The sequence below is a fragment of the Prinia subflava genome, chromosome 5 (assembly GCF_021018805.1).
Source record: "Prinia subflava isolate CZ2003 ecotype Zambia chromosome 5, Cam_Psub_1.2, whole genome shotgun sequence".
Lineage (NCBI taxonomy): Eukaryota > Metazoa > Chordata > Aves > Passeriformes > Cisticolidae > Prinia > Prinia subflava.
The window spans coordinates 60,743,101-60,766,655 of NC_086251.1; the positions used below are offsets into that span (position 1 = coordinate 60,743,101).

Genomic DNA, 23,555 nt, shown 5'->3' on the forward strand with positions numbered 1-23,555 from the left:
TAAGAAAAACTACCAATATTCACCAAATTCTGGTGCAAAAAATGCAAACCTAAAACGTTGGACCTGCTCTTTCTCCTCCTCTAAGACTCAGAGATTGCAGTGAAAAGGATTTAAAGCAATTTTTTCCAATAGCACTAAAAAAGAGTGTGGCTTTTAAATATGGATTTCTGTTGAGTGCCAAGAGCTGTCCTTTTCTTTCCAGCCATTTCACAGAACTGGAAGACACAAATCCATAGGTAAATGTTCAGTACTAGTAGTCTAACTATTATTTCTACTTTTCTCATGGTTATAAGGATAAGAAACATTTTTTACTTGCTCCCTGGAAGAATTATTTCTCCTACCTAGTCCCTGTCTTCAATTTTTGTAGCCCCTGAACAGAATCTGCAATCCTTAGGAGCATTAAAAAAACCCCAAATCACCCACTGGCTTGAAAGGAAAATGTGAACTTCTTCAACGAGGGCAAAAATACTTCTGTTGCTTAAACGTAGGTAATTAGACTGAGGACTTTCTCCAAAGTAAACCCTGACAATCTAACAATAATCTTTGGCTTTTGCACTGCATGGAGTTTCTCTTACATTGTTAAATGCATTCCATGTTTCAGTAAATGACACCAGGCTCACCAGCAGTGAGTGAGTGATTAGTTTATCATCCTCTTAGTGCAGCCATCTAGATCTTTAACTCTTTAAGCAGTGGCATTTAAGTCTTGAGAACACCCAGGATCATGCCTGAGGCTTTAGACATTCTCAGTTCAAGCAAATCTTGGATATCTTGTGAAAATGAAGAGAAGAAAGTAGGTGCTTGCATTCTGATAACACTTCAAACAAGTCAGGTAAGGTAAATTGCAAATAAACACCTTTTTATTTATTTATTTATTTATTATTTAGAGGACGCCAATTCCTCTCTCCTGGGACCACTTAGGTCATTAGGTGCCTGAGCAGCATAAAATTACAGGGAGAAAATCTAACAGCATACAAGGAGACTGAAAGGTGACAAATCTACATTTCTTAAGATCTAGGGATGTGGGGGGTAGAGATTTTTTGGCTGGATTTACAATCCATCTCTCATGGGGCAGTAGAATGAATAATTTTACAAAAGATTTTATTATAACAAAAAAAAAAATTCTGTGAGCTGTAACATACTGTGCCAATTCTCTTGTGCTGAAATCTTGCTCTAGCAGGGATGTGTAAGTACATAAAGCTTGGTAGCAACAAAAGCTTTTGGAGAATGAAGGGCTTCTACTTTGGAAAAGAAAGAGGCAGGAGGATTTTCAGACAGAAGGGAAAGATGTTGACCTGTGAGCTGCTGCTCAGCATCATGGATCTTCATCTATCATCTGATCCTGCTCAGTAACGCGAGCCAGATCACTGTGTGTGCCCTCTGCCATGGGAGACACGGAGCTGCTCACCCCACAGACACAAAGTGCTGTGGGAGCTCTGTTGCTGGGAAGAGTTTGAAATGTATGAACAGAGCATTTACATGCCTCAAGCAACAGATCAGAGCCCAGCCTTTAGTTAGTTTTTGTTTTAAAAATGCCTTTTGTACACTGCTGTGTTTTGGGGTTTCATTTTGGGTTTGAGCTTGGGATATTTTTTTTTTCAGACTAGACTTAGAGTTTTACTGGTTTGGGTGAAAGCAGTTTTTGCCCAGCAGGACAAGGGTGATCCTGTGTGGAAAGGGAAGGGATGATGCTGGGTGAGGTAAATTCTCTGTATTCTGGAAAGGGTTGAGAGTGGATTGGGAGTTACTCTGAGACACTGGAGCTGTGCACCTCCCACTGCCACAGGCACTGTGCTTGGGTCTCCAAAATTCTGGTGACTCTTGCTCAGCCCCCAGGCTGTAGCCATTCTCAGCCCCATAAATACATTTGGGAATCTGCTTCCAGTCCCTCTCCTCCATCAGAAAACACAATGGAAGTGATCCAGTTGTGCCATCCATGTCAAGGCACCTCCTGTGGTGGGCTCATCCTGGACTCCTGGTGGCTTAACCCTTGGAGAACCTGTGAAAAGGGAATGGTGGCTGTTCTGGGGGCAGCCAGAGGTCCCAAGAGAGGGAAACAAATCACACAACAGACTTGCAAGTCCAAGCTCTCCTTGTGGCACCATTCTGAGAGAGATTCTGTCAATCCCACCTTGCTATTTTGTGCTTCGGGTCTGTGGTTTGTCTCCACTGTTCCTGAGTCAAGTCAATATTCACAGACTCTAAGTCCTCTTTGACCTTCTCATTTTATCCTCTGCTCTTGAAACATCTGTAATAACCCACTTCATTTTTATCCTGCAATCCCTGAAGCCTCAACACCACTCAGCTTCTCCCCAGCCTGGGCTGCAGGGGACAGGCAGCAGGATTCCTGCCCCACTTTGTACCTAAGAGCATGTAGAAAAAGAGTGATGGGAGATGAAATGATTTGCTGAGGCCTCTGGAGACAGGACAGGTGAGTTTTTGGCAGCCATGGAGTAACCTCAGTGTTGGGGTTTTGTGAGAAACATTTGTGAGCTGATGCCAGTTTTACAAATGACGTTTCACATTTGTTTTTTGCAATATTTCTTCGAATTGGGGTGTGGTGCTGCATACAATACCTGGTTCTGAGGCTTGCTGCTCTCTCAGGTATGTGTACAGAGGGTGGGAAAAGGCAGCAGAGTCAGCAGGACAGAGGTGGAACAAGCAGGAATGCAGGGTGAAACCAGGGGAACAAACAGGTCCTCAGGGAAACTTCTAGCTTAGTCCTGCTTTCCCTGACTCAGAGTGTAACTCCAGTGTGCCCAGGGGGCTGGAACAGCGAGATACCAGCCTTATGCTAACTCCAGAGCCTGCACAAGTAGAAACTGCTGGTCCAGACCCTCCATCCTGAAACTTTTGTTCAAAAATCTACTTTTAAGCTTATTTCTCCTCAGGTCTGGATGATGCTGTGCTCCTGGCAGGTGCATCATTCTGGCTTGTCACTGTAGGCCAGTGGAGGCCTGTCATGACACCTTGGTGCCTCTGGCTCCAGTCCTGTTTTCTAGAATTGCACTTGGCCTTGCCTTGGCCCTTTGCCCAGACTGAATTTGCCTTCTTGGTTTTCACTTCTTTCCCATATCAATTTTCTCTCCTGTTCTGTCTTCCTGCTGATGCTCTGGGCTCTGGCTCTGTAAACCCTCTGCCCAGGTGGACCTCTCTGGAGGTGAGCACCCCCTTACTTCCAAGGCCCCCTCATATGCAAGAAAGAGATACAAGATATCTCCAGACTCGTTCATTTTTTGCCACGTCACTCTTTTTCCTCTTCAAACTGACTATTAGATATTCCTTTTCTGAAAGTCCCTCTTCTCCCCCCCTTTTTTTTTTTTTTTCCTTTGAGGCAGTTCCTCAGTTTTATCCCTCTGTGAGCTATTTGGTGGCTGGTATTTTAGGAAATAGAAAGGCTGGTTTGCCTGTGGGATCAGACACGCACGGAACGCACGTACGACGCTGGTTTGCCCACATTGTTTGGATAAGGTATCAGAGAGGACAGACTGTCTTTGCATTGAAACCTGCAGGTCAAGAAATTGGCCTCCCTTCAGTTCACAGGCCTCGTGGCTGCCATCCAGTAATGTAAAGCCCTGATGAGTATTTCTGGAAAACTCTGGAAACCCACCTCCGACTACAATGTGTTTAATCTCTCATTTCTAGGCATATTGAGTTTTGCTTCTTCTTCTCTTCTTCCTCCTATTCTTCTCATTCTTCCTTTTCTTCTCATCCTTCTTCTCCTTCTTCTTCTTCCTCCTCTTCTTCTGCCATGGGTGGCAGGTGAATCACCAGGAGTCTCTCCAGTGATGGACAGGGCAGCACCACTTCTGTTCCATGTGCTGTAAATCACAGATCATACAGAGTCTCTATGTCCTGTTACTCCTCCAGGATTTTCCCAGGACTTGGAGTCCCATTCAAAGGGTTTGAAAGACTTTTGTTTGTTGGGTTGGAATTTGAGGACCTGTTCAGAAGTAATGTTTATTTTTTAATTTATTTCTGACAATGGTGCAAAATGCTCTTGTTCTTCCGGAATGGAGGCTCTGACCTGCTTTTAATTCTAATTGCCTCCTTTCCCATGTTTTTAATTACTCTTCACTGTTTAATATACCCTTAACCACTTGGATAAAGTAGATTCCTGATGATTCAGTCACTGCCACAGAAGCACAAAGCTGAACCTAGACCTTCTGAAGTCCAAATCAGATCCTTCATCACTAGGACAACCTTCCTTGAGGCATCCCAGTACTTGCAGCTCTGCACCAGATCTCTGGCCTTTGAAATTCCCAGGTTGCTAAAGGCCTCCTTTTGGGCTGCTGAGTCAGTGTCTGTACATGATGGAAGCAGGGAAGAGGAAAATAGATACTTGCTTATGCAGAAAAGAGCCAAAAATGAATTCAGGTTTCACTGCTGTTGACACAAACTGTGCTCCCACACAAGTATTTTTTGGTCGTGGCTGTTTGGGAGAAAGGTGGAGTTTGATTCTCCTTATAAGTGGGTTTTTTCGTTGTTCCACAAAGAAGCAGAGCAGGTAACAGTAAGTAAGAATGTCTCTAATTGGAAATAATCCCAGCTAACACCTCACTCATTAGCTTGCTTAATCAATAATAGAACAGAGAGCCTTGCCACACTAGGCTGGAGTAGATCCTGCTGAAATCTTTGTCAGGAAGGACTGCACTGTGTCAGGTTCAGGTGGATATCAGGAAAGGTTCTTCCCCCAGAGGGTGCCCAGGCTCCCCAGAGAATGGGTATGGGTCCAAGGCTGCCAGAGCTCCAGGAGTGTTTGGACAACTCTCTCAGGCACAGGTGGGATTGTTGGGGTGTCTGGGCAGAGCCAGGAGTTGAACTCTGATCCTTGTGGGTCCCTTCCAACTCTTCTATGACAGAATGAGCAGGAGCCTTTCCATCAGAAACCATCTTCTCAGTGTCACGTGTCTGTGGGAGCCTCGTGCTCTGCTCACACACACCCTGTGTAAGTTTATTCAGTGAGCACTTTCTAAGAATGATGATTAATTGTGAGTATGAACCTTGTCACCAGGCAACTGGTACAAACGAGCCCCACCAGTTTGTGATTGCTGGAGATGGAGGGCACAGGGCATAGCCATGTTTCCCAAGAGGGACTCCTGGGCAGGATCCTCCCTCTTTGCTTTCAGGTGAGGATGGTCACATGAATGAACTCAAAATTCATCCATGTGCTGACATTTCCCCTATAGCACCTACCTGTGAAGTCCTTTGCTATTGCTAAAAATCCAATAGAGCTCACGTGAATTATTTCTGCAGCAGTGGTCCTGCTCTGCTTATTTACACCTTGTAGTAGTGATTGAGATCATTAAGTCTTCTGCTGGCAGCAGGTCTCAAGCTGCAATTAAAGGACAAATGTCAGCATCCTGGAGGTGCTACGTGGTTGTGTGGAATTGCAGATTTTGGCAGCAAGGGAGGGCAAAATGTCAGTAACAGAACTCAGGCAAAGCCACGTCTCAGGGCTAGAGACACAGAGTGGTTTGTAAGGGCAGGGAGCTGCCAGCCCTGTCTGCTCTCCAAAAGCCTTCATGATTCCTCAGATCCCAAAGGAATCTGCTTATCTCCAGTAGCCACATGGTTGGACGGCGCTCGTTAGGAGAACGATGGTCTTTATTAGTACCAACCACAACTCCAGAGCAGGAGGAATGAGTTCTTCATCTTAAAGTCCTCCTTGCTTCTCAGGGATGAGGCTTTGATGGAGTGGGGAGCAACAAAGTGTGGAAGCAAACGTGGGCTAAAGGCAGAGATTCTTCCCAAAAGCTGGATGAGATCAGTGCATGTTCTTCTGTAACATCCCCGAGGAAACCCATTGATGTGGAGCTGATTTTACAACAGATGTGTTTCTAACACAGCTCAGGGGAATTTTAACAACAGACCATTAAAATGGCTTTGTTTTATGAGTCGTGTTGCTGAAGCACTTCCCTGATCATGGAATCATAGAAACACTAAGGTTGAAAAAACCTCCAAGATCGTTGGTCCAACCTTTGGCCATTCACCACCTTCCCAAGCAGACCAGAGCACTGAGCTGTTTTTTGAACACCTCCAGGGATGCTGACTTCATTCCCTTCCCGGGCAGCCCATTCCAATGCCTAACCACCCTTTCTGTGAAGAAATTCTCCCTGATGTCCAGCCTGAAAGACCCAGACCTCTGAGTTTTGAGGCCCAGCATCTCTAGATGAACAGTATTTAGCAGCAGAGACCTCACACTCTCACAGCAGAAGGCAGACAGTGTCTGTATGAACAGCGAGGGGTAACTTTTCTAGCCTTGCTCACTCTTGGGCATTTCTGAAAAGTGACAAAGGGAATGAGTCAAGTAACAGCAACTTAAGATTCACCCTGCGTGGGACAGCCAACCTTTTAATAGCAGTCTCAAAACAATAAAAATCATCCTTAAAAACTTAAAAATAGAAAAGAGCAGACAATCCTACTGTTTCGACTGCCTTGTGTCTGATTACCAAAGACTGCCTTTTTAGAACTGCATTATTTTAATGTTCCCACACAATGTTTTTGTAGGGATTTGTAAAAAAAAAAAGCCTGTTTGGAGTAAAAGAGCAGTGCTGAACTTGATTCTTCTCTTAGCTCAGGAGTGGTTCTAGACGTGGTCCTGACACCTTGGCAGAGACACTTTAATGTAAAGCAGAAATAAAGTCCAAGCTGGGCCCAGTTCTGTGTTTTAGGAGAAGTATGAATTTATTTATTCAGGAGGAGGTAGAATATTCTGGTAGAACAGGCCAGCTCTGAAGCACTCAGAGAAATCATGAAAATCTCAGACTGGTTGTTAAAAAGGTTCCTTCTGCCATTCAAGCAGCTGCACTTGTTTTTACCTCTCAGCTCTTTAGTGAAGAGCTACTTTGGAAAAGGTAATCCCTTTGGAGTTGTTTGCTCAGTTCCCTTTGTTTTAACTGACAAGCTTAGACAGTTGAAAGGAAAGGGTAGGAGAGAATTGATCTTAGCACACTTACAGGCATCTCCTCCTGTAATTCATGTCATTAAAATGTCTCTGACATAGGCATTTATTTGTTTGTTTGTTTGTTTATGGGTTTAGGCTTGTTTCTGCTCAAGCACAAATCTGGTGAGGCAAGTTATTTTGCAGTTGTTGTTATTGTTTTCTTTCTTTTTTCCTTTCTTTTTGTTTTGTCCCGAGGCGGGTTGTTTGCTGACTTTAGAGCCTAAAAAGGTGCAGCTGCTCTAAAAATAACAGAGGATGCAAGAACTGGTTTGGGAAGGTCTGAGTCCAGAGGCATCTCCTGAAATGCTGCCATTAGAGAAGTTTCCCTTGTAAACAGAGCTGGCCTAATTTCTAGAGGTGCTGAACATCGACCTGGAGTGCTTGCTGGTAGGTCCTGAGCACACAAAACCTGGAAATGGGTCAGACGTGAGTGCCTGGGATTTTATCACGAACGTGTCTGGGCAAACCCACAGTCAGCAGGTTGAAACAGAAGTGAGCAAATGTTAGCTCCTCAGATCCTGACCCCTGTGAGCAGAGCTGGGCACTGGGGCTCCAGGACACCTGCCAGCTCCTGGGCTTCTCACTGGCACCAGCACAGTCAGCCAAGGTCTGCACATGAGGGATCACTCCTTGGTCTGGCCAGTCTTTGCAGGGTGACATCCCCAATACCCCAATGCTTTTTTTTCTGGAAGGGACCAATGATTTTGCCATCCAGGTGCAGAGATTCCCAGGTTTTCCACAAAAGAGAGAGAGAAAAAACCTGGCAGCAGATTCCTTAGGCTGGGACTGGGTCACAGGCAAGACCACCTTTGCTCCCCCATTGCCCATGTGAGGTGTGATCGCTGAGTTGAGTTGAGTGGAGACACAATGTTCTCTGTTTTTGATGGGCTGGATCTTTAATGTTGCATCTACCGCTGAATTAAGCACTGTTTGCTTTTCAAACCTTCCACATTTGTATTTTTAGCTCCGTTTTGGCATCACTTTTTTGGTTGGAATATATAACACACTGGGTTGTTTAGTGTGCCTGGACCGAGTTCAGCCGATGTGTAACTCCATGGGCTGGAGCAGAAGCTCCCTTCAAGGTGAATTACGCTCTATGGGGCCAAGGAAATACAGCTTCTGTAGAAAGGCAGCCCAGCTCCTTCAGTAAACGCTACACTATTTCCATCCATGGTTATTCCTTTGTGGTTTGGGTTATGTATTTACATTTTACGGAATAAATACTACAGCTTTCCCCATGACTAACACTTCTTAGTAACCAGGGAGCTACTCAAATACGCTCTTGCCTCCTACGAGAGCCCAAACCACACTGCTGTGCCCTGGCTCTCTGGCCCCAGCTGGCCACCTCCTCGCACAGGGGCACGGTTAACCAGCGTTACATAAGCAATTTTTGGGATCTCAGCTTAACAGGATGGCTTGGGAGAGCAGGCTGGATGCTGTGAGACTGAATTCCACCAGGACAAACATTTCCAGCACGGCCACTCTCTGATCTCTACAAAACCCGAGTGAGGTCTTCAGACAAAGAGAGGAACATATCCCACAAAGAGGGAGCCGGTTGCTTTTCCCAGTCCAGAGGTCTGTTTTAGGAGCAGCGCTATACAGGCCCTCATGTAAACTTTGTTTATAGACTGGAGTATTTTCAATGAAAATGTTATTTAACTTAAAAAAAAAGTTGCACAGCAGCTACTCCCCAAATTGTTTTTCCTTGTTAAGAATAACACACAGTGTGATACATTTGAAATGGCGATAGCAATATTTCACAAATTTTGATGGATTCATAGTCCAAATACCTTGCTAACAGATGTTTCTTTTAAACTCAGAGTGGTATAGGAATAACTCAGAGATATTACAGTGTCAGCACTGCCTTTTATCTGTGCGTGTCCTTTCAGTGACATCCCTGAGCTTTTCTAATGCATGGGTCAGGTCTGAGCTTAAAAAAAAAAAGAAAAAAAAAAGTGAAATATGAAAGGAAGGCGTCTGTGATGGTGTGTGAGCTCTGGGGCAGTGCTGGGAGGACACCGAGGTGCTGGTGTGGGTTTGCTGTGCTCAGGCACAGCAGCCCCGTGGTTTGTGGCCACAGTCATCATTTCTGAGCTGGTTTTTGGTTGTGGTTAATTGATGAACTGAGGAGTTCCCATGGCCACGCCAGGACCACATCGTTTGGTCTCATAAATTAACTGCATTCTCACTGTGGGTGAGAGTTTGCACAACACAAAGGGATACCCCAGCTGGGTAAAGGGACAGATTTTAATGTCCTGGTGGAGCTGGCTTTATTTACCATGGGGTCGCCCAGTCTACTCCGTGTCTCCAAAGTATGGTGCATCCATCACATTTCATTCAGAAGGTCTTTCGCCAGAGCTGCCTTCTCCACACCGTGTTCATACATCACCCCCAGTAGGTCAGAGAATCACAGAATATCCTGAGCTGGAAGGGATCCACAAGGATCTCCGAGTCCAAATCCTGGTGCTGCACAGGACAGCCCCCAGAATCGCACCCTGTGTCTGAGAACATTGTGTCCAGTTACTGTGCTAAACCAGTTTGTCCCAAACCCCAACCTGGGAGGGGGAAGCCTGGTTCCTATTCCCAGCCCAAAGCTGGCCCAGAGCAATCCTGGAGTTGAACAGGGAGCATCCTTCCTCCGGGAGATCCCTGTGCGTCCCTGCCTGGAGCCGCCAGCTGTGGCCGTGCGCAGCCCGTGCGGGCCTGGGAAGGCGCCTGCTGCACACCTCGCTGGGGGTCTGGGAACCCGGCCTGGTGGGGAACGGGAGGGGGCTATTCAGGCAGCCAGGGAGAAGGATGAGAAACCTGGAGGATGAGCGGGAATCCAGGGCAGGCACCGGGGATAACCCGCGCTGCTGGCAACGGGCTCCCGGCCCCCGGGAGGGGACCCTCGGGGCTGGCGGGTGGTGGGAGCGCAGGAGCAACCCGCGCTCTGCCGCCCTGCCTTCCCCCGCGCGGCTGCTTCTCGTTCCTGAGCTCTCCCTCCCTTCTCATCGGGGACCGCCGCTTCCCGAGTTTCCCGTCCCGAATCTCCCTTCCCAGCCCGGTCCCTCGGGGAGCCCCGCGGTGCCCGCTCCCCGCCGTGCTGCGACCTCCCCGGGGACCCCGCCCCGGCCGTGCGGGGACAGGGCGGGGCGGGAGGGTCCCCCGGGGATGCACCTGAGCGGCGCGGGGGATCCCGGGGCACCGCCCGACCCCGTCCCGCGCCCCGAGGCTGCGAGCGCGGCCGCTCCGCCGGGGGTCCCCGCGCTCCCCCCGCTCCCCGGGCGCGGGCGGCGGGGCGGGCAGGGCCGTCCCCCGCGGGGCCGGGCCGGGCCGGGGGCGGGCCGGGGGCGGCGGGCCGGGCCGGGCCGGGCCGGGCTGGCGGCGAGCGCGGCTCCACGTGACTGCGGGGCCGGCAGAAAACCGGGGCCGGCGGCGGCGGCGGCCGCACTGCGCCGGGCGGCGATCGCGGGAGGCGCTCGGCAGCCGCTGCCCCGGGGCTTTCGGCGCGCTGGGTCCGGGCTGGCTCTCCAGAATCATGGACTGTGCTGATATGCCTTGCTTGCTGTCAGTGAGTACAGCCCTCTTCTTCCTCCGCCTCGCTCCTCGCTTTTTGTTTTCATCGCAGGGCTTTATTTTTTTAATTTATTTTTTTCAAAGAAAAACTTTATGTTGTTGTTATCCCGGTTTTCCCTCCCGGGGTTTGGCGGCGGGATTCGAACCGGAGGCTCCGGAGCGCGCCGAGCCGCGCGCCCCTTCCTTCCCCGCCGGGCGCCGCCGCCGCCGGTCCCGCTCCCGTCCCGCTCCCGTCCTGTCCCGGCGGGGCAGCGGGGCCGGGATGCGCCGGGAGCCCGCCTGCCCGAGGGGGCAGCGGGGCCGGGATGCGCCGGGAGCCCGCCTGCCCGAGGGGGCAGCGGGGCCGGGATGCGCCGGGAGCCCGCCTGCCCGAGGGGGCAGCGGGGCCGGGATGCGCCGGGAGCCCGCCTGCCCGAGGGGGCAGCGGGGCCGGGATGCGCCGGGAGCCCGCCTGCCCGAGGGGGCAGCGGGGCCGGGATGCGCCGGGAGCCCGCCTGCCCGAGGGGGCAGCGGGGCCGGGATGCGCCGGGAGCCCGCCTGCCCGAGGGGATTGCGGGGCTGCGGACAGCCCGGGGACCGCGGCCGGTCCCTGCCCGCCGGGGCGCTCCGGCTGCCGCTCGAATGGGGGCTGCTCCCCGTGTCCTTTTGCCATTTATTACTACTACTATTATTATTTTTAAGTTTATTCGGAAGAGGAGGGGGGTTTCGCTTCTCATCCTGACTTTCCTTCTTGTTTGTTGTCGTATTTTTTGCACCCCAGAGACACCATGATTCCTGGTAACCGAATGCTGATGGTCATCCTACTATGCCAAGTCCTTCTAGGAGGTACTAACCATGCTAGCCTAATCCCTGAGACCGGCAGGAAGAAAGTGGCAGAGCTTCAGGGACAAGCCGGATCCGGACGCCGCTCTGCCCAAAGCCATGAACTCTTGCGGGGTTTCGAAACAACTCTGCTGCAGATGTTTGGGCTTCGAAGGCGGCCTCAGCCCAGCAAGTCAGCCGTCATTCCTAGTTACATGCTGGATCTCTATCGACTCCAGTCCGGAGAAGAGGAGGAAAGCCTCCAGGAAATTAGCCTGCAGTACCCTGAGCGATCGACCAGCCGGGCAAACACCGTGAGGAGTTTCCACCATGAAGGTCAGTGATGGGAGGCGGTAAATTCCCAGCCCCGGTAGCGATCGGGATTTCCTTGCGTTTGGAAGTTCACAAATGCCTTTAGAAGCGGGACGTGCCCGGCCCTAAATTTATGGGAGGAAAACCACCCCCCCAGCCTGCCGTGTGTGGGTGACGGGCGTGCTGCTCGGTATTTTTTCCAGCATCCTGTGCTTAACCCGAGCTTGACTATATTTTGAAGTGCTTTTGCTTCTGTTGACAACAGTGAGTTTCCTTCGGTGCCTCTGCCTCGGGGTCACTCCCTGGGCTCGCGTGGATTTAATGGCTCTGGATCGGATGCGGGAGTAAAGCGAGGGCGGGATCTCGCCCCTGGAGTGTTTCTTTTGAACTATCAAAGCAATTGCTGCCTGCTTTTACTCTTAAAAAAAAAAAAATCCCCCCAAACCTCGACTCGAATTTAATACTTACAGCTGTGTGTTTATAAGGTTTATTCAATAGACCCTTGTAATCTGATCCAAATGTTTCCTAGCGGATGTTTCTTTTCCAAAGTAAATCTGAATTATTAATCCAGCCGCATCATTACTGCCTTGGAATTTGCTTCTCTTTCTCCCCCTGCCCCCCGTAACAAGGCACCTCTGTGCTCCGTGGCGCCGCATCTCGCCGGGGAGATGACTTTGGAGAGACTGGGGGAGGAAAAGCTAAAGGGGAAAAGTCTCCCCGAACGGGGAGGCGAGATGGGAAGGGCTGGGCTGCTCGAGGTGCGGGTGAGCCGGCGGTGCCGGGACAGGAGCCGCTCCCGGTGCGGCCGGGAGGGATGCGCGGGGGAGCGGAGAGGAGCCGCTGGCTGCCGCGCAGGTGAAGCGTGGGTGTGAGCCGTGGCTGTACCGGGCCGTGGCCGGGTGCCCCGAGGCTGACGTGCTCTCCTTTGCTTGTCTTACCACTTCCCCCCCTCCCTGCTCTCCTCTAGAGCACCTGGAGACCGTCCCGGGTCCCAGCGAGGCGCCCCGCGTCCGCTTCGTCTTCAACCTCAGCAGCGTGCCGGAGAACGAGGTGATCTCCTCGGCGGAGCTGCGGCTGTACCGGGAGCAGGTGGAGGAGCCGAGCGCGGCGTGGGAGAGGGGCTTCCACCGGATAAACATTTACGAAGTGATGAAGCCGCTGTCGGAGCGCGCCCAGGCCATTACGCGCCTGCTGGACACGCGGCTGGTGCACCACAACGTGACGCGCTGGGAGACCTTTGATGTGAGCCCGGCCGTGATCCGGTGGACCAAGGACAAGCAGCCGAACCACGGGCTGGTGATCGAGGTCACCCACCTCCACCACACACAGACTCATCAGGGCAAACACGTCAGGATTAGCCGATCTTTACCTCAAGGGCGCGGGGACTGGGCGCAGCTCCGGCCGCTCCTGGTCACTTTTGGGCACGACGGGCGAGGCCACGCTCTGACCCGCAGGGCCCGCCGGAGCCCCAAACACCAGCGTTCCCGCAAGAACAAAAAAAACTGCCGCCGCCATGCCCTCTATGTGGATTTCAGCGACGTGGGCTGGAACGACTGGATCGTGGCACCCCCGGGCTACCAGGCGTTTTACTGCCACGGGGACTGCCCCTTCCCTCTGGCTGACCACCTCAACTCCACCAACCACGCCATCGTGCAGACGCTGGTGAACTCCGTGAACTCCAGCATTCCCAAGGCCTGCTGCGTGCCCACGGAGCTCAGCGCCATCTCCATGCTCTACCTGGATGAGTATGACAAGGTGGTCCTGAAAAACTACCAGGAGATGGTGGTGGAGGGGTGCGGGTGCCGCTGACCCCCTTCCCCGCCGCCCTCTCCTCCCCTTCTCTCTCCCTCCCGTCCCACCCCAGAACTGCTTGCTATAGCTGGACTCTTCTCTAAACTAAACGTTCACCTTGACCTTATTTATGACTTTATGTGCAAATGTTTTTGACAATAATGATCATATATTTTGACAAAATATATTTATAACTACGTATTAAAAGAAAAAAATAAAATGAGTCATTATTTTAAAGGTAAACGCATTTTGTGTCTCGCCTCTCAGGGTGCTGCTGAGGCTGTGCTGGCTGGGAGTGCAGCCGGGAGTTTATTTTGTCTCCTTATCTTCTTACCCCTCTCCCTCCTTCTCCACTCCTTTTCCCGCCCCCCCCCCCCCCCCCCACCCTTTTTTCACTTAAAGGCTTTGCAAATTTTAGTCTTTCTATTTCTCGCCGAGGTTCCGCGGATCCCCTGGTGCCAGGGTTGTGCCACGTGGGAGATGAGGGTCCCTGGAGATTTAAGAGCCGCTGGGAATAGAGCCGACCTTGCTAACCTGGCCCAAGCCTTTCCAAAGCAACCCGCCAAAAATGCATTTGAAAAGAAGGTGAAGATTTACCTGAGGGCTTTATGCTAAACTCGCTGGGTTTTATACCCTCTCTCTGACTTCAGGGTTCCCCAGGTTTTAAAACTATTAACATTTCCCCCCCCCTCCTCCCCTCCCCACTGAAGATTGGGAAGCTTCAAAGGTTTCCACGAGTCCTTTGAAGATCAAATCACTCCATTACAATGCCAAAAAAAAAGGAAAAAAAAAAGATATCTGGAGCAGTTAAATATGTGTTAGCTAATAGCTACCTGTGCTGTGTCCTTTCTAAATTGCTTCCGAGCAGGAAGGTGATTGGAGCAGGTACAGTTGGAGGTATCCAGGGCCTGGAAAACCCTGCCTCAAATGCATTGGAGGGGCTCTGTTTGGCTTGGAAAATCGGGAGCTGTGCCTGGGATGGGTGGTGTGGGGCCATCGTGGGAGTGGGGAAGGGACAGCAGGGTGAAGGGTGCATGATGCTTTCTTTTTCTTCCTTTTTTTAAATCCTTTTCCTTTAACGATTGAAGCTTTCCAACCCTCCGAAAGGGGCAGCTTCGTTGAAACCAATAAAAAGTGGAGCGGAGAGCTTGCCAAGAGCCTTGGCTCCCTGAAGAGTGCAGGTGGAGAGAGGAGATGGGAGCTGCGGGGGGGAGGAGAGCGTGGCCCCGTGGTTCTCTTGGAAAGAAAAATCCCTCGCCCTCGACCTCCTCTGTGCCACTGAGGCTTTCCCACCCCTCCATCCCAGCCGTGTTGAGGCCACAGGGTCCCGTGTGCTGCTGGAGAGCCCTCGGGTGTCTGCGGGTGCTGGGGGGTCCTCCCAGGCTCCCAGCACCCCACGGAGGAGCGATGGGTGTTGGTTCTCCGGGGCCCCCTCGGCCCCGAGCTGACACTCTCATTCCTGCCTTTAGAAGGGAAATGTGTGGCCTGGGGCATCGGCGACCTGCTGCCTCCCCTTTGATGCCTGCATATCAGACATAGCCATGCCAAAGAAAGAATTTCATTTTGAAGTGGCATCAGCTAAAGGCGAGCGCCTTTCAGCTGCCTGACAGGGCAATTACACACATCTCCCTCGATAACCCCGGCTGCTGCGGGGTCGGGTGGGAAAAGGGGTCCCCGGGCCCCCAGGCAGCCTTGGATGTGGGGCAGCCACTGCGGGAGGGTACCTTGGGAAAACAAAATTTTTTAAAAATTGCTGTGACTTTACTAAAAACAAAGAGGCTTCTCCCAGGTTGGCCGGTGCATCCCGGGCTGTCCCGGCGGCTGTGAGGGTGCTGTGGAGCTGAGCAGCTCGGCACAAATGCCTCTTGGATTTAGGTCACTCTCTCTGGAGGAGCCTCCAACTGCTTTGCTGCGTTCCTGCTGCTTTATGGAGCTGTTTATTTTGGTGCTTCTTTTTGCATTGCGTTTCAATGATGAAATCAAAGCTTTCTCCCTGTGGAGGCACAGGCACTTGCTTTTCTCTAGGTGCTGCTCTTGTCCTGAAGCCTTTGGGAGATTCTCCTTTGCCTGGATTGCTGAGATCCTACACAGGCTGCTCTGCTCTGAAAGTGTAGGAGAGCAGTCAACTGTTTTAAAAAAAGTATTTTAATTATGTGAAATTTATAGGAATCTAAACTGTGGCTGTAAACCTGCTGACAGTAAATGTGATCTCAGGGACAAAATACTCAGGGATGCATTAAGGAATTTATTCATCACAGCTGAACTTCTGCATTTTCCACAGAACACGGGCTGAAAGTTCCCCTCCCTGTGTGTGTCCTTTGCCACGGGTGGCAAACTCCTGCACAACCTTGTGTGATTGGAGAGGCACTTAGTGAAATTCTCAAACTGCTAAATCATTTAAAAATAGGAAAACACACTAAAACTGTAGTGAAGCCAGAATCAGTCCCTTTCTAGTTTCCATCTGACAGTTTTTGCATCCAGTTTCTCTCCCCACCACCTCAGTTTGTGCTGGGTTTTGATGGTGTTGACCTGAGCTCTCTTCACCATCCTGGCCAGGAGGAGCAGGGCTGATTTTGGGAAGCTGGCACTGAAGTGCTGAGGTGGAGAGACCCTGGAATCCCACACAGTGTTTCTGGCTGTTGTTTTGTACATTTCTTGCAGCAGTTTTGGAGTTTAATCCCGTGCTGGAATTAAGGTGGTGACCGATCCTGTCTGTTTGGTGAGGGCTCTGTTGCCGTAGAAGCGCTGGTTTGGTTTCAACAGGGCAGACCTGGAGTGAGGCTCAGTCTCAGGCAACCAGGGCTTATCTTTGCTTACAAATATGACAAATGTGTTGTGCCATCATCCCCCTGAGCACAGAACTTACTCTTTGCAGATGTGCCTCATTTCAGAGCCAGAGCCGTGTTTGTGTTGGCCGGTGCAGGGATCCCTGGGAGGTCTGAGATAAGGCATATCAGTTTAATCCCCCCCTTATTCAGCCCAAGCTGTGAACAAAAGGGGAGCAGGTTGAAGGTGGGTGTGCAGCCACTTGTCACCATCTGGTGTCCTTGTGGTGTCCATGGGCCAGCCTGCCCAGAGGTGTGAGCTGGATGGGAGATGCTCTGCAGCTCACCACGACGAGACCTCTCAGTGCTTTCCCCAGGAAGGCTGTGACTTTGGATACCTGAAAAGCACTGTCAGTGTGGCTTATGGATACAGGAAATGAGGAGAAGGTCTCAGCGGGGTTCACCAGCTCCCTGCACTCCAGTGGTCACAGTGTGGTGGTGGTGAGAGCCACTGGATGCTCTGGAATTGTGTTTTTGCTGAGCACAGGTGAGAGTTGGGGTCAGGTGTGCTGGAAAATGGGATCCCAGGCTTTGCCACGGGTCAGGAGCTCCCCCCAGAGACCTCTGGTTAAAGTGACCCCATCCCCAACCCTTTCCCTGTTGGTTTTAGGATCCCAGGAGTCTTCAGGCAGGATTTTCTCCTCCCAGGTGTAAATCCACCCCCAGTCCATGTTTCCAGCATTGCGCTGAGCAAAGCTGCTGCCGCAGAGATGCTGTGGCTGAGGAGGCTGCACAGACAGAAGGCTTTGCTTGTAGCCACAGTGGCAGAGGCTTTGCAAATTAGTTTCTAAAAATGCAAATGGGTTTGGAAGAGAAGCACCGAGGTTTGCACGTTGCTATTCTGGGAGGAGCACAGAGGCTTTGCTGCAGAGCCAGCAAAGGAGGACTGGGCCCTTCCCTGCTGCAGTGCTTGGACACCTCTGGAAAACTCACCTATCCCAAAATGATGAGCACAGTCAGGCTGGGATGACCTGGAAATCTTGGCATCAACAGAGGCTTTGTTCTCTTTATCCTGAGGTTGCATAGGATGAAAGCAGCTCTGAAGATCCTCTGCTGTGCAGTTTGTATCTGAAATCACAGGACTGACACAGGTAAGAGGAGACATCACTGACCCCTATAGATAGAGGTCTTGAGCACAGAGAGATGAAGAGGCTTGGGCAGAGTCACGTGTGAAGAGCAGGCAGAGCCAGAAGAGGTATCTGACACCTCAGCCTCTGTCCTGTGGCGTGGCACAAAACTCTTCTCTGGTCTAGAGTCTGACCTCCTGAAGATCCATCCCTTCACCTCAAACCAGAGGTGGATTCCTGTATAATATAATGGAGAGGAAGCTACAAAGTCCATGTTGTTTTCTAGGCAGCAGTGATACTGACAGGGAGCATCAGAAATGGCCCAGACAATGCTCATCCACTACATGGATGCTGCACTCAAGTCTGAAAGTGTAAAAAAAGGACTTTCCATACCTTATTTTCACCTGGCTTCCTAAAGAAGTGCCCCAAACTTGCTCCTTAGTTGACTGCAGAGTAATCCACTAAGACACAATCACTGAAGGAAAAATCCCATCACTTGCACCTTAGCAGAATTCAAGGAGGTCTGAAGGTTCCATGGGGCTCTCCAGCTCTTCTGGATCAGTTGTGAGTAATTTATTCCACCCAGCAGATGAAAAAAAAGTGCTGGGACTTTGGTTCTGAGTGGTCCATCTAGAACTTGCCCCAGTCTGGAGCCCTGTGTTGTTTTTCATACAGTCAGCATTTTTCATCCACTGCCTCCTGCTCACGCCTTGATTCCATATTTTACACAAGAACAGCAGGATCCCACTGATCCCTTGTGCTCTCCCAGAGCTCTGGTTTGCCTTGTGGAGAGCTGCTCTGATCCCTTGTGCTGAGCAGTGACAGTGGAGTTCATGAGATCCATGTCCACGAGAGGCATCACAGAATCACAGAATTCTTTGGAATGGAAGGGGCCTTTAAAGGTCTTGTAGTCCAACCCCCCCGCAATGAGCAGGGTCATAAAATCTCAGAATGGTTTGGCTTGGAAGAGACCTTAAAGCCCATCTCATTCCAGACCTGCCATGGCAGGGACACCTTCCACTATCCCAGGGTGCTCCAAGCCCTGTCCAACCTGGCCCTGGACACTTCCAGGGATGGGGCATCACTCCCAGCCCCAGAGTTGTGTTACAGACCACAAGGGCTGCCTGAGCCTTGTGCTCAAGCCAGGCCATCACCAGGAGGATTTCATCCTAGGAAGGACCTGTGGTGAGCTGCCCATTACAAAACATCAGGGGGCCAAGGAAATCCTTATCCAAACCCAGCTTTGGATCTGTCTGTGTGCTCCAGGTGTGGCTGCACCTCGAGGTGTTTATACCATCAGTATTTCTTCCAGTCTTCATTCAAGTGCTGGACAGAATGTATTTATGGATGCAGATTTTCCTTTCCACTTTAGCTCTGTTTCTCCCTTTTCCTGGAGATCACAGATGTGCAGATCCAGGGAGACCACACCGTTCCCAGATGAGACCTTGGCTTCCAGTTCCAGCAGAGTATGGATGGAAAATGTTGAAGTTATTCTATATTCATATTGAAAAAAGGAAAAAAGGCTGTGCTAGTTCTCTCCAAAAGTCCACCTGGTCCTGTGGGAGAAGGCAGGAACACAGCAGGCCCATAACAATTTTTTTTTTCTGCAGGACCCATCAATCTCCAGGTATTTACAGGTCAGAGTTTCCAGATCCAAAATCAGGGTCACTATATTTAATAGACGACTGTGAACTTCACTTCCAGTAACTGATAGAATTACTTTAGAAGTCTTATAACTTTGTTTTTTCTCAATGTAATCCTGTGCAAGAGATTCCCTCACTTCATTTATCCATTCCTTTTGAACTGTTGCCTTTTATTTGTTTTGAAACCAGCACCCAGAAGTTCATCTTCATGCCCCACAGTCCTTATGTTTTTGGGCACAGTGGAGTCCCACAGGCAAAGAACAAGTGGTGTTCCAAGAAATCCACCCACCCCTCACCTGCTCCTTCACTAATATGAGATTATGTGTTACGAAATGTCCTCCTGACACAGACTGGGCTGTTTCAGTATCGGATTTGAGGGAAGATGGTGACAATCTGCATTGCTGCTCTTGGCTCTGTGGGTTTTGTCTGGGCTGTTATGCACACCTGCTGCTCAGTGCTGGAATCAGTGAAATCCTTCATGCCAAGATTAGCTCAGAAATGCCAAATTGATTTCACACCTCACCGCGGGAGCCCTGGACAGGATGTGCAGGTTGAAGGATGTTTAACAGGGAATTAAATAAATAGAAGCAAACACTCTGCTTGAATGCCACACTAAGCAGTTATCTCCAAAGGAGGAGGACTGGGGAGCTCAGTGAAGAGCCAACCATGTCCCTGATTTTTGGAGCAACCTGCTCTGGTGGAAGGTGTCCCTGCATGGGGTAGAACGAGATGAGCTTTCAGGTCCCTTCCAACCCAAACCAGTCTGTGACTCTCTGCAAATGCTTCTCCAGGCTGATAAAAGCTCTTTGGGGAGCAGGGAGTAAAGGGATGAAGTTGTGGGGTGGAGCTGGTGGAAGCAGCACAGCCCCATGGTGCTGGTGGCTGGGCCCTGGGGCTGAGCTCTGGGGCTGCTCTGAGGGCACCCCACGCTGCTGGGCTGGCCCTGGGGGAGTTTCTTGCTGTTGTCCTACATCAAAGAGGAAACCCAGGGCCTTATTCCACCACTGACTCCTTCCTGGGTGTCGGAGGAGAGGCTCCAGCCCCACAAGGCTCCTCCTGTTCTTCCCCACAGGAACCCTCATCCAAGGGCCTTCACATCATGAATGCCTCTGGCAGAGGCACCAAGCAAGACATCCTGTGGAACATCCTGATCCTTCTGGGCTCATCAGGAACAGGTATTTCTAGGTGTCCCTTGAAGAGATTCAACACATACAGCTCAAGGAGTCACTATTTGTTTTGGTGTTTAAAAGGATTAAAAATAATCATGGCAGCATTCCTTGAAAGATGGTTTGTAGAGCTGGACAGTTTCCCAGTAAGAGGCAGTCCCCAAGGATCATTTGCAAAGATAATATTTTTAATTTGATTAACCAATGGTAGCACTGGGCAGGACTCACATGTGCCTCAGTAGCAGGATGGAATCTGGGGGGAAAAATTTGGTGGTACAAGCAGTGAAATGTAGTGAGAAAAGTTCTACGGAGAGCTGAGCCGTTCTCTTGGATGTGGCAGAAAACAAAGACCTGGGGGCTTTGCTGGTCAGAAAACAACTTGAGAGAGCCCAGATTGCACTTGGGATGGATGAAGTAAGGATTTTCCCCTAGAGCTGCCAGGGGCAGGGCTAAATGCTGAGTGGTTTTCTGATCCCTGCGTTCATGGGGAGTTGTTTCAGACTTTACTGCACTGGTATCAGGATCAAACAACCTTAGGGAACAGCCTGCTCAGGTTCTGCCAGGAAAACAGGAGGCTGGAGGGGAATTTTGTGCGTGTCTTGGGGTAAATACTGGTGAGAGGGAAGGGTTGCTCATCTCTGAGTAGGAACATTTGGGGAACAGGGGAAAAAACCCATCCAGTTATCAGAAATGAGATCCCAGATGGGCCCCTTCAACAGGGCTACCCAGGTCAAAAATCTGTCCTTGTTTGGAGGTGACTCCTCTTTACCAATGGGAAAATAAAATGTTCTCAGGAGAGCAGAGAGCAGCTCTCCCCTGCTGGGATCTCTGCAGCTTTGGGCACAGGATGCCAGGTGAGCACCTGGACCCAAAGGACCCCTCAGGGACCACCTGCAATCCCAGGCTTCACTGTTGATGTCACCAGCCACAGTCAGAAGAGAAGAAACCTCAGACAGAATCATTTCTCATCATCAGAATGGGGTCAAAATTCCCTTTCCTGGTTTGATGGGCAGTGGGGGGGGACACGGGAAGGGGCATTTGCTGTCCCCAGCCCGTCAGACATTTGAAGTGGCTTATGGAGGGAAAAAGGCTGGGGTGCCCTGCTGTGACTCTCTTGGGTGCTGGAAACACAGCACTGCTCAGAGATTCCCCTTCCCGTGGGATGAATGGCTGGCTCGTTGTAACAACATGGATTCTGTGGCCTTGGGGCAGCACGGCCTCAGGATGGGAGAGAGGAGGGCTGGATTTTCTTCCCACCTCCATCTGTGTGGTCCAGGGTGGGTCAGTGGATGGCCTCGTGCCTCAGTTTCCCCCCTCACAAGCCAGCAATGCACTCATCGTGCTGACAGCCCTGGCCATAAATATTATCTCACAAGCAGCTGCTCTTGAAAAAAAAAATCTTTTATTGCTTCCCGTTAAGCTGATGACTGTTAATGAGGAGAATTAAATTCACTGCCCTGTTGCCATTAGACAAATATGTGCTCCATCTCCATCCCAAAACCCCATTGTAAATAGCTGTGGAGGAGTGGGATAAACATCGTCCCTCCCAGGGCAGGGCCCAGCAGCAGCAGTGAGCAAACACAGGTGTGGAAGATTTGTAAGCTTTGAGGGAGATTGGGGATATTTGGGAATCAAATCTGGTTTTGGTTAGGAGCATCTTCTGTGGGAAAGGAGTCCCAAACCACCATGGCCAGACCCCACAGCCGGGGCGGTGACGGCTGTCTGCAGCTGCAGGCTGGACGTGGTACTGGGAAAGGGGTGGTGGCTTCATCCCAGCATCCCGGGGACAACCAGGGACAACGATCCTGACACTGCTCCCCCACCCCATCATTTTGCCACGTGGCATCCCCAGAGCCCTGCTTGACCCGAAGCCCCGTGTGGAGAAACCCTTCTGCACCAGGTCAGCTCCTCTTGGGTTGGTGTTGTTCAGTTTGTACCTGGGGCTAAGCTGGTTGCTTTGTGTGGTTTTCCTTTCTCTCTCTCCCCTTTCCTTTTGAAGGTGAAGGGTTTCTGTGCCTGGAAGGTGTTAATGCTCCCAGAAAAGCGAGTGAAACACAGGTGGATGTTTTCTGGTTTTGGGGGCAGATGTGACCGGTTTGGGTGGGCCTGATCCAGAGGCCACCTGAGTGAAGACTGGAACTGTTCTCTTGGAACGTGTCATTTGTGGAGCAAAACGTGACAACAGGACAGCCACCTGTGCTTTGGGGGCCGGGTGCTGCCCTCCCTTCTCTCAGCCCTGCTCTGACACCGTGGTAGGAGGTTTGTCTCTACTGCAGTTAATTTTTCCTGAAGGATGCTTGACACCAAGCTCAGCCCATCCAGCAGTTAAGGCCACCCAAACGAGATTGCAGGACAGAGAAGTTTCCCATCCTAAAGGAGATCCCTGGTGCAGAGATGGGACAGTTTGCCCTGTGTCCACCCTGATGGGCCCTGTTTGTCCCTGCCACTTTGCAATGCAGAGGACAACAGGATGTTTTGCACAGAGCCCATGGCATCCTGCACACATCCGCTGCTCTCCGTTTATCTTGTTCTGGACAACTCATTTCAGACTCAGCAGAACCAGGAGCTGGGATGGACAAAGTATTTCCTGACCTTGTTCTTTTGTGAGGACACAGGGCTCTTCCCTTTGCTCCCTGGAAGAGGCACAGCCAGGCCAAGCAAGTGCAAGAATCTGCCACAAAAATGCTGCTGAATTTTCTTCCATCCCCGCCTTGGAGGAGCCAGCACTCAGTGGACAGATTTGCCATGAAAAGCTGGTGGGACTCCATCATTCCCATGTTCCCTGAGGCTTGTGGATGACATTTCCCATCTGCTGGGAACTCAGGGTGAGAAGCATCTCCAAATGCTGTGTCCCCTCAGTTTAAGAAGGACATTGAGTTCTGTGTCCAGCTCTGTCCCCTCAGTTCAGGAAGGACACTGAGTGCTGTGTCCAGCTCTGTCCCCTCAGTTTAGGATGAACATTGAGGGCTGTGTCCAGCTGTGTCCCCTCAGTTTAGGAAGGACATTGAGTGCTGTGTCCAGCTCTGTCCCCTCAGTTCAGGAAGGACATTGAGGCGCTTGAGCTCACCCAGAGGAGACAGCAAGGCTGGAGAGGGGCTGGGAGCACAAACCCTGTGAGGAAGGGCTGAGGGAGCTGGGGGTGTTTATCCTGGAGAAAAGGAGACTCAGGGGTGCCCTCATCACTCTCTATAACCCCCTGAAAGGTGCCTGTGCTCAGGTGGGGTCGGTCTCTCTCTTCAGGCAGCACTGACAGAACAAGAGGACACAGTCTTCAGCTGCACCAAGGGAAATATAGGCTGGATATTAGGAAAAAGTTTTTTACAGAAAGGGTCATAAATTATTGGAATGGTTTACCTGGGGAGGTGGTGGAGTCACCATCCCTGGATGTGTTTAATAAAACAGTGGATGTGGCACTGGTGCCATGGTTTAGTTGAGGTGTTAGGACTGGG

The 23,555-nt window shown here is 50.9% G+C and overlaps 1 protein-coding gene across 2 annotated transcripts; it reads left to right on the plus strand.

The window, feature by feature from the left end:
* The first annotated feature begins 10,331 nt into the window (after positions 1 to 10,331).
* BMP4 (bone morphogenetic protein 4) lies at positions 10,332 to 13,648 on the plus strand. Of its 2 annotated transcripts, none has more exons than XM_063399662.1 (3): positions 10,332 to 10,492; positions 11,262 to 11,638; positions 12,582 to 13,648. In XM_063399662.1, the coding sequence occupies exons 1-3, from the start codon at positions 10,464 to 10,466 to the stop codon at positions 13,421 to 13,423; spliced, it is 1,248 nt and encodes a 415-aa protein (XP_063255732.1). In that variant the 5' UTR covers positions 10,332 to 10,463; the 3' UTR covers positions 13,424 to 13,648. The 2 variants fall into 2 exon arrangements, with proteins under 2 accessions (XP_063255732.1, XP_063255733.1); XM_063399663.1 differs by having other exon boundaries at positions 10,363 to 10,496.
* Positions 13,649 to 23,555: the final 9,907 nt, after the last annotated feature.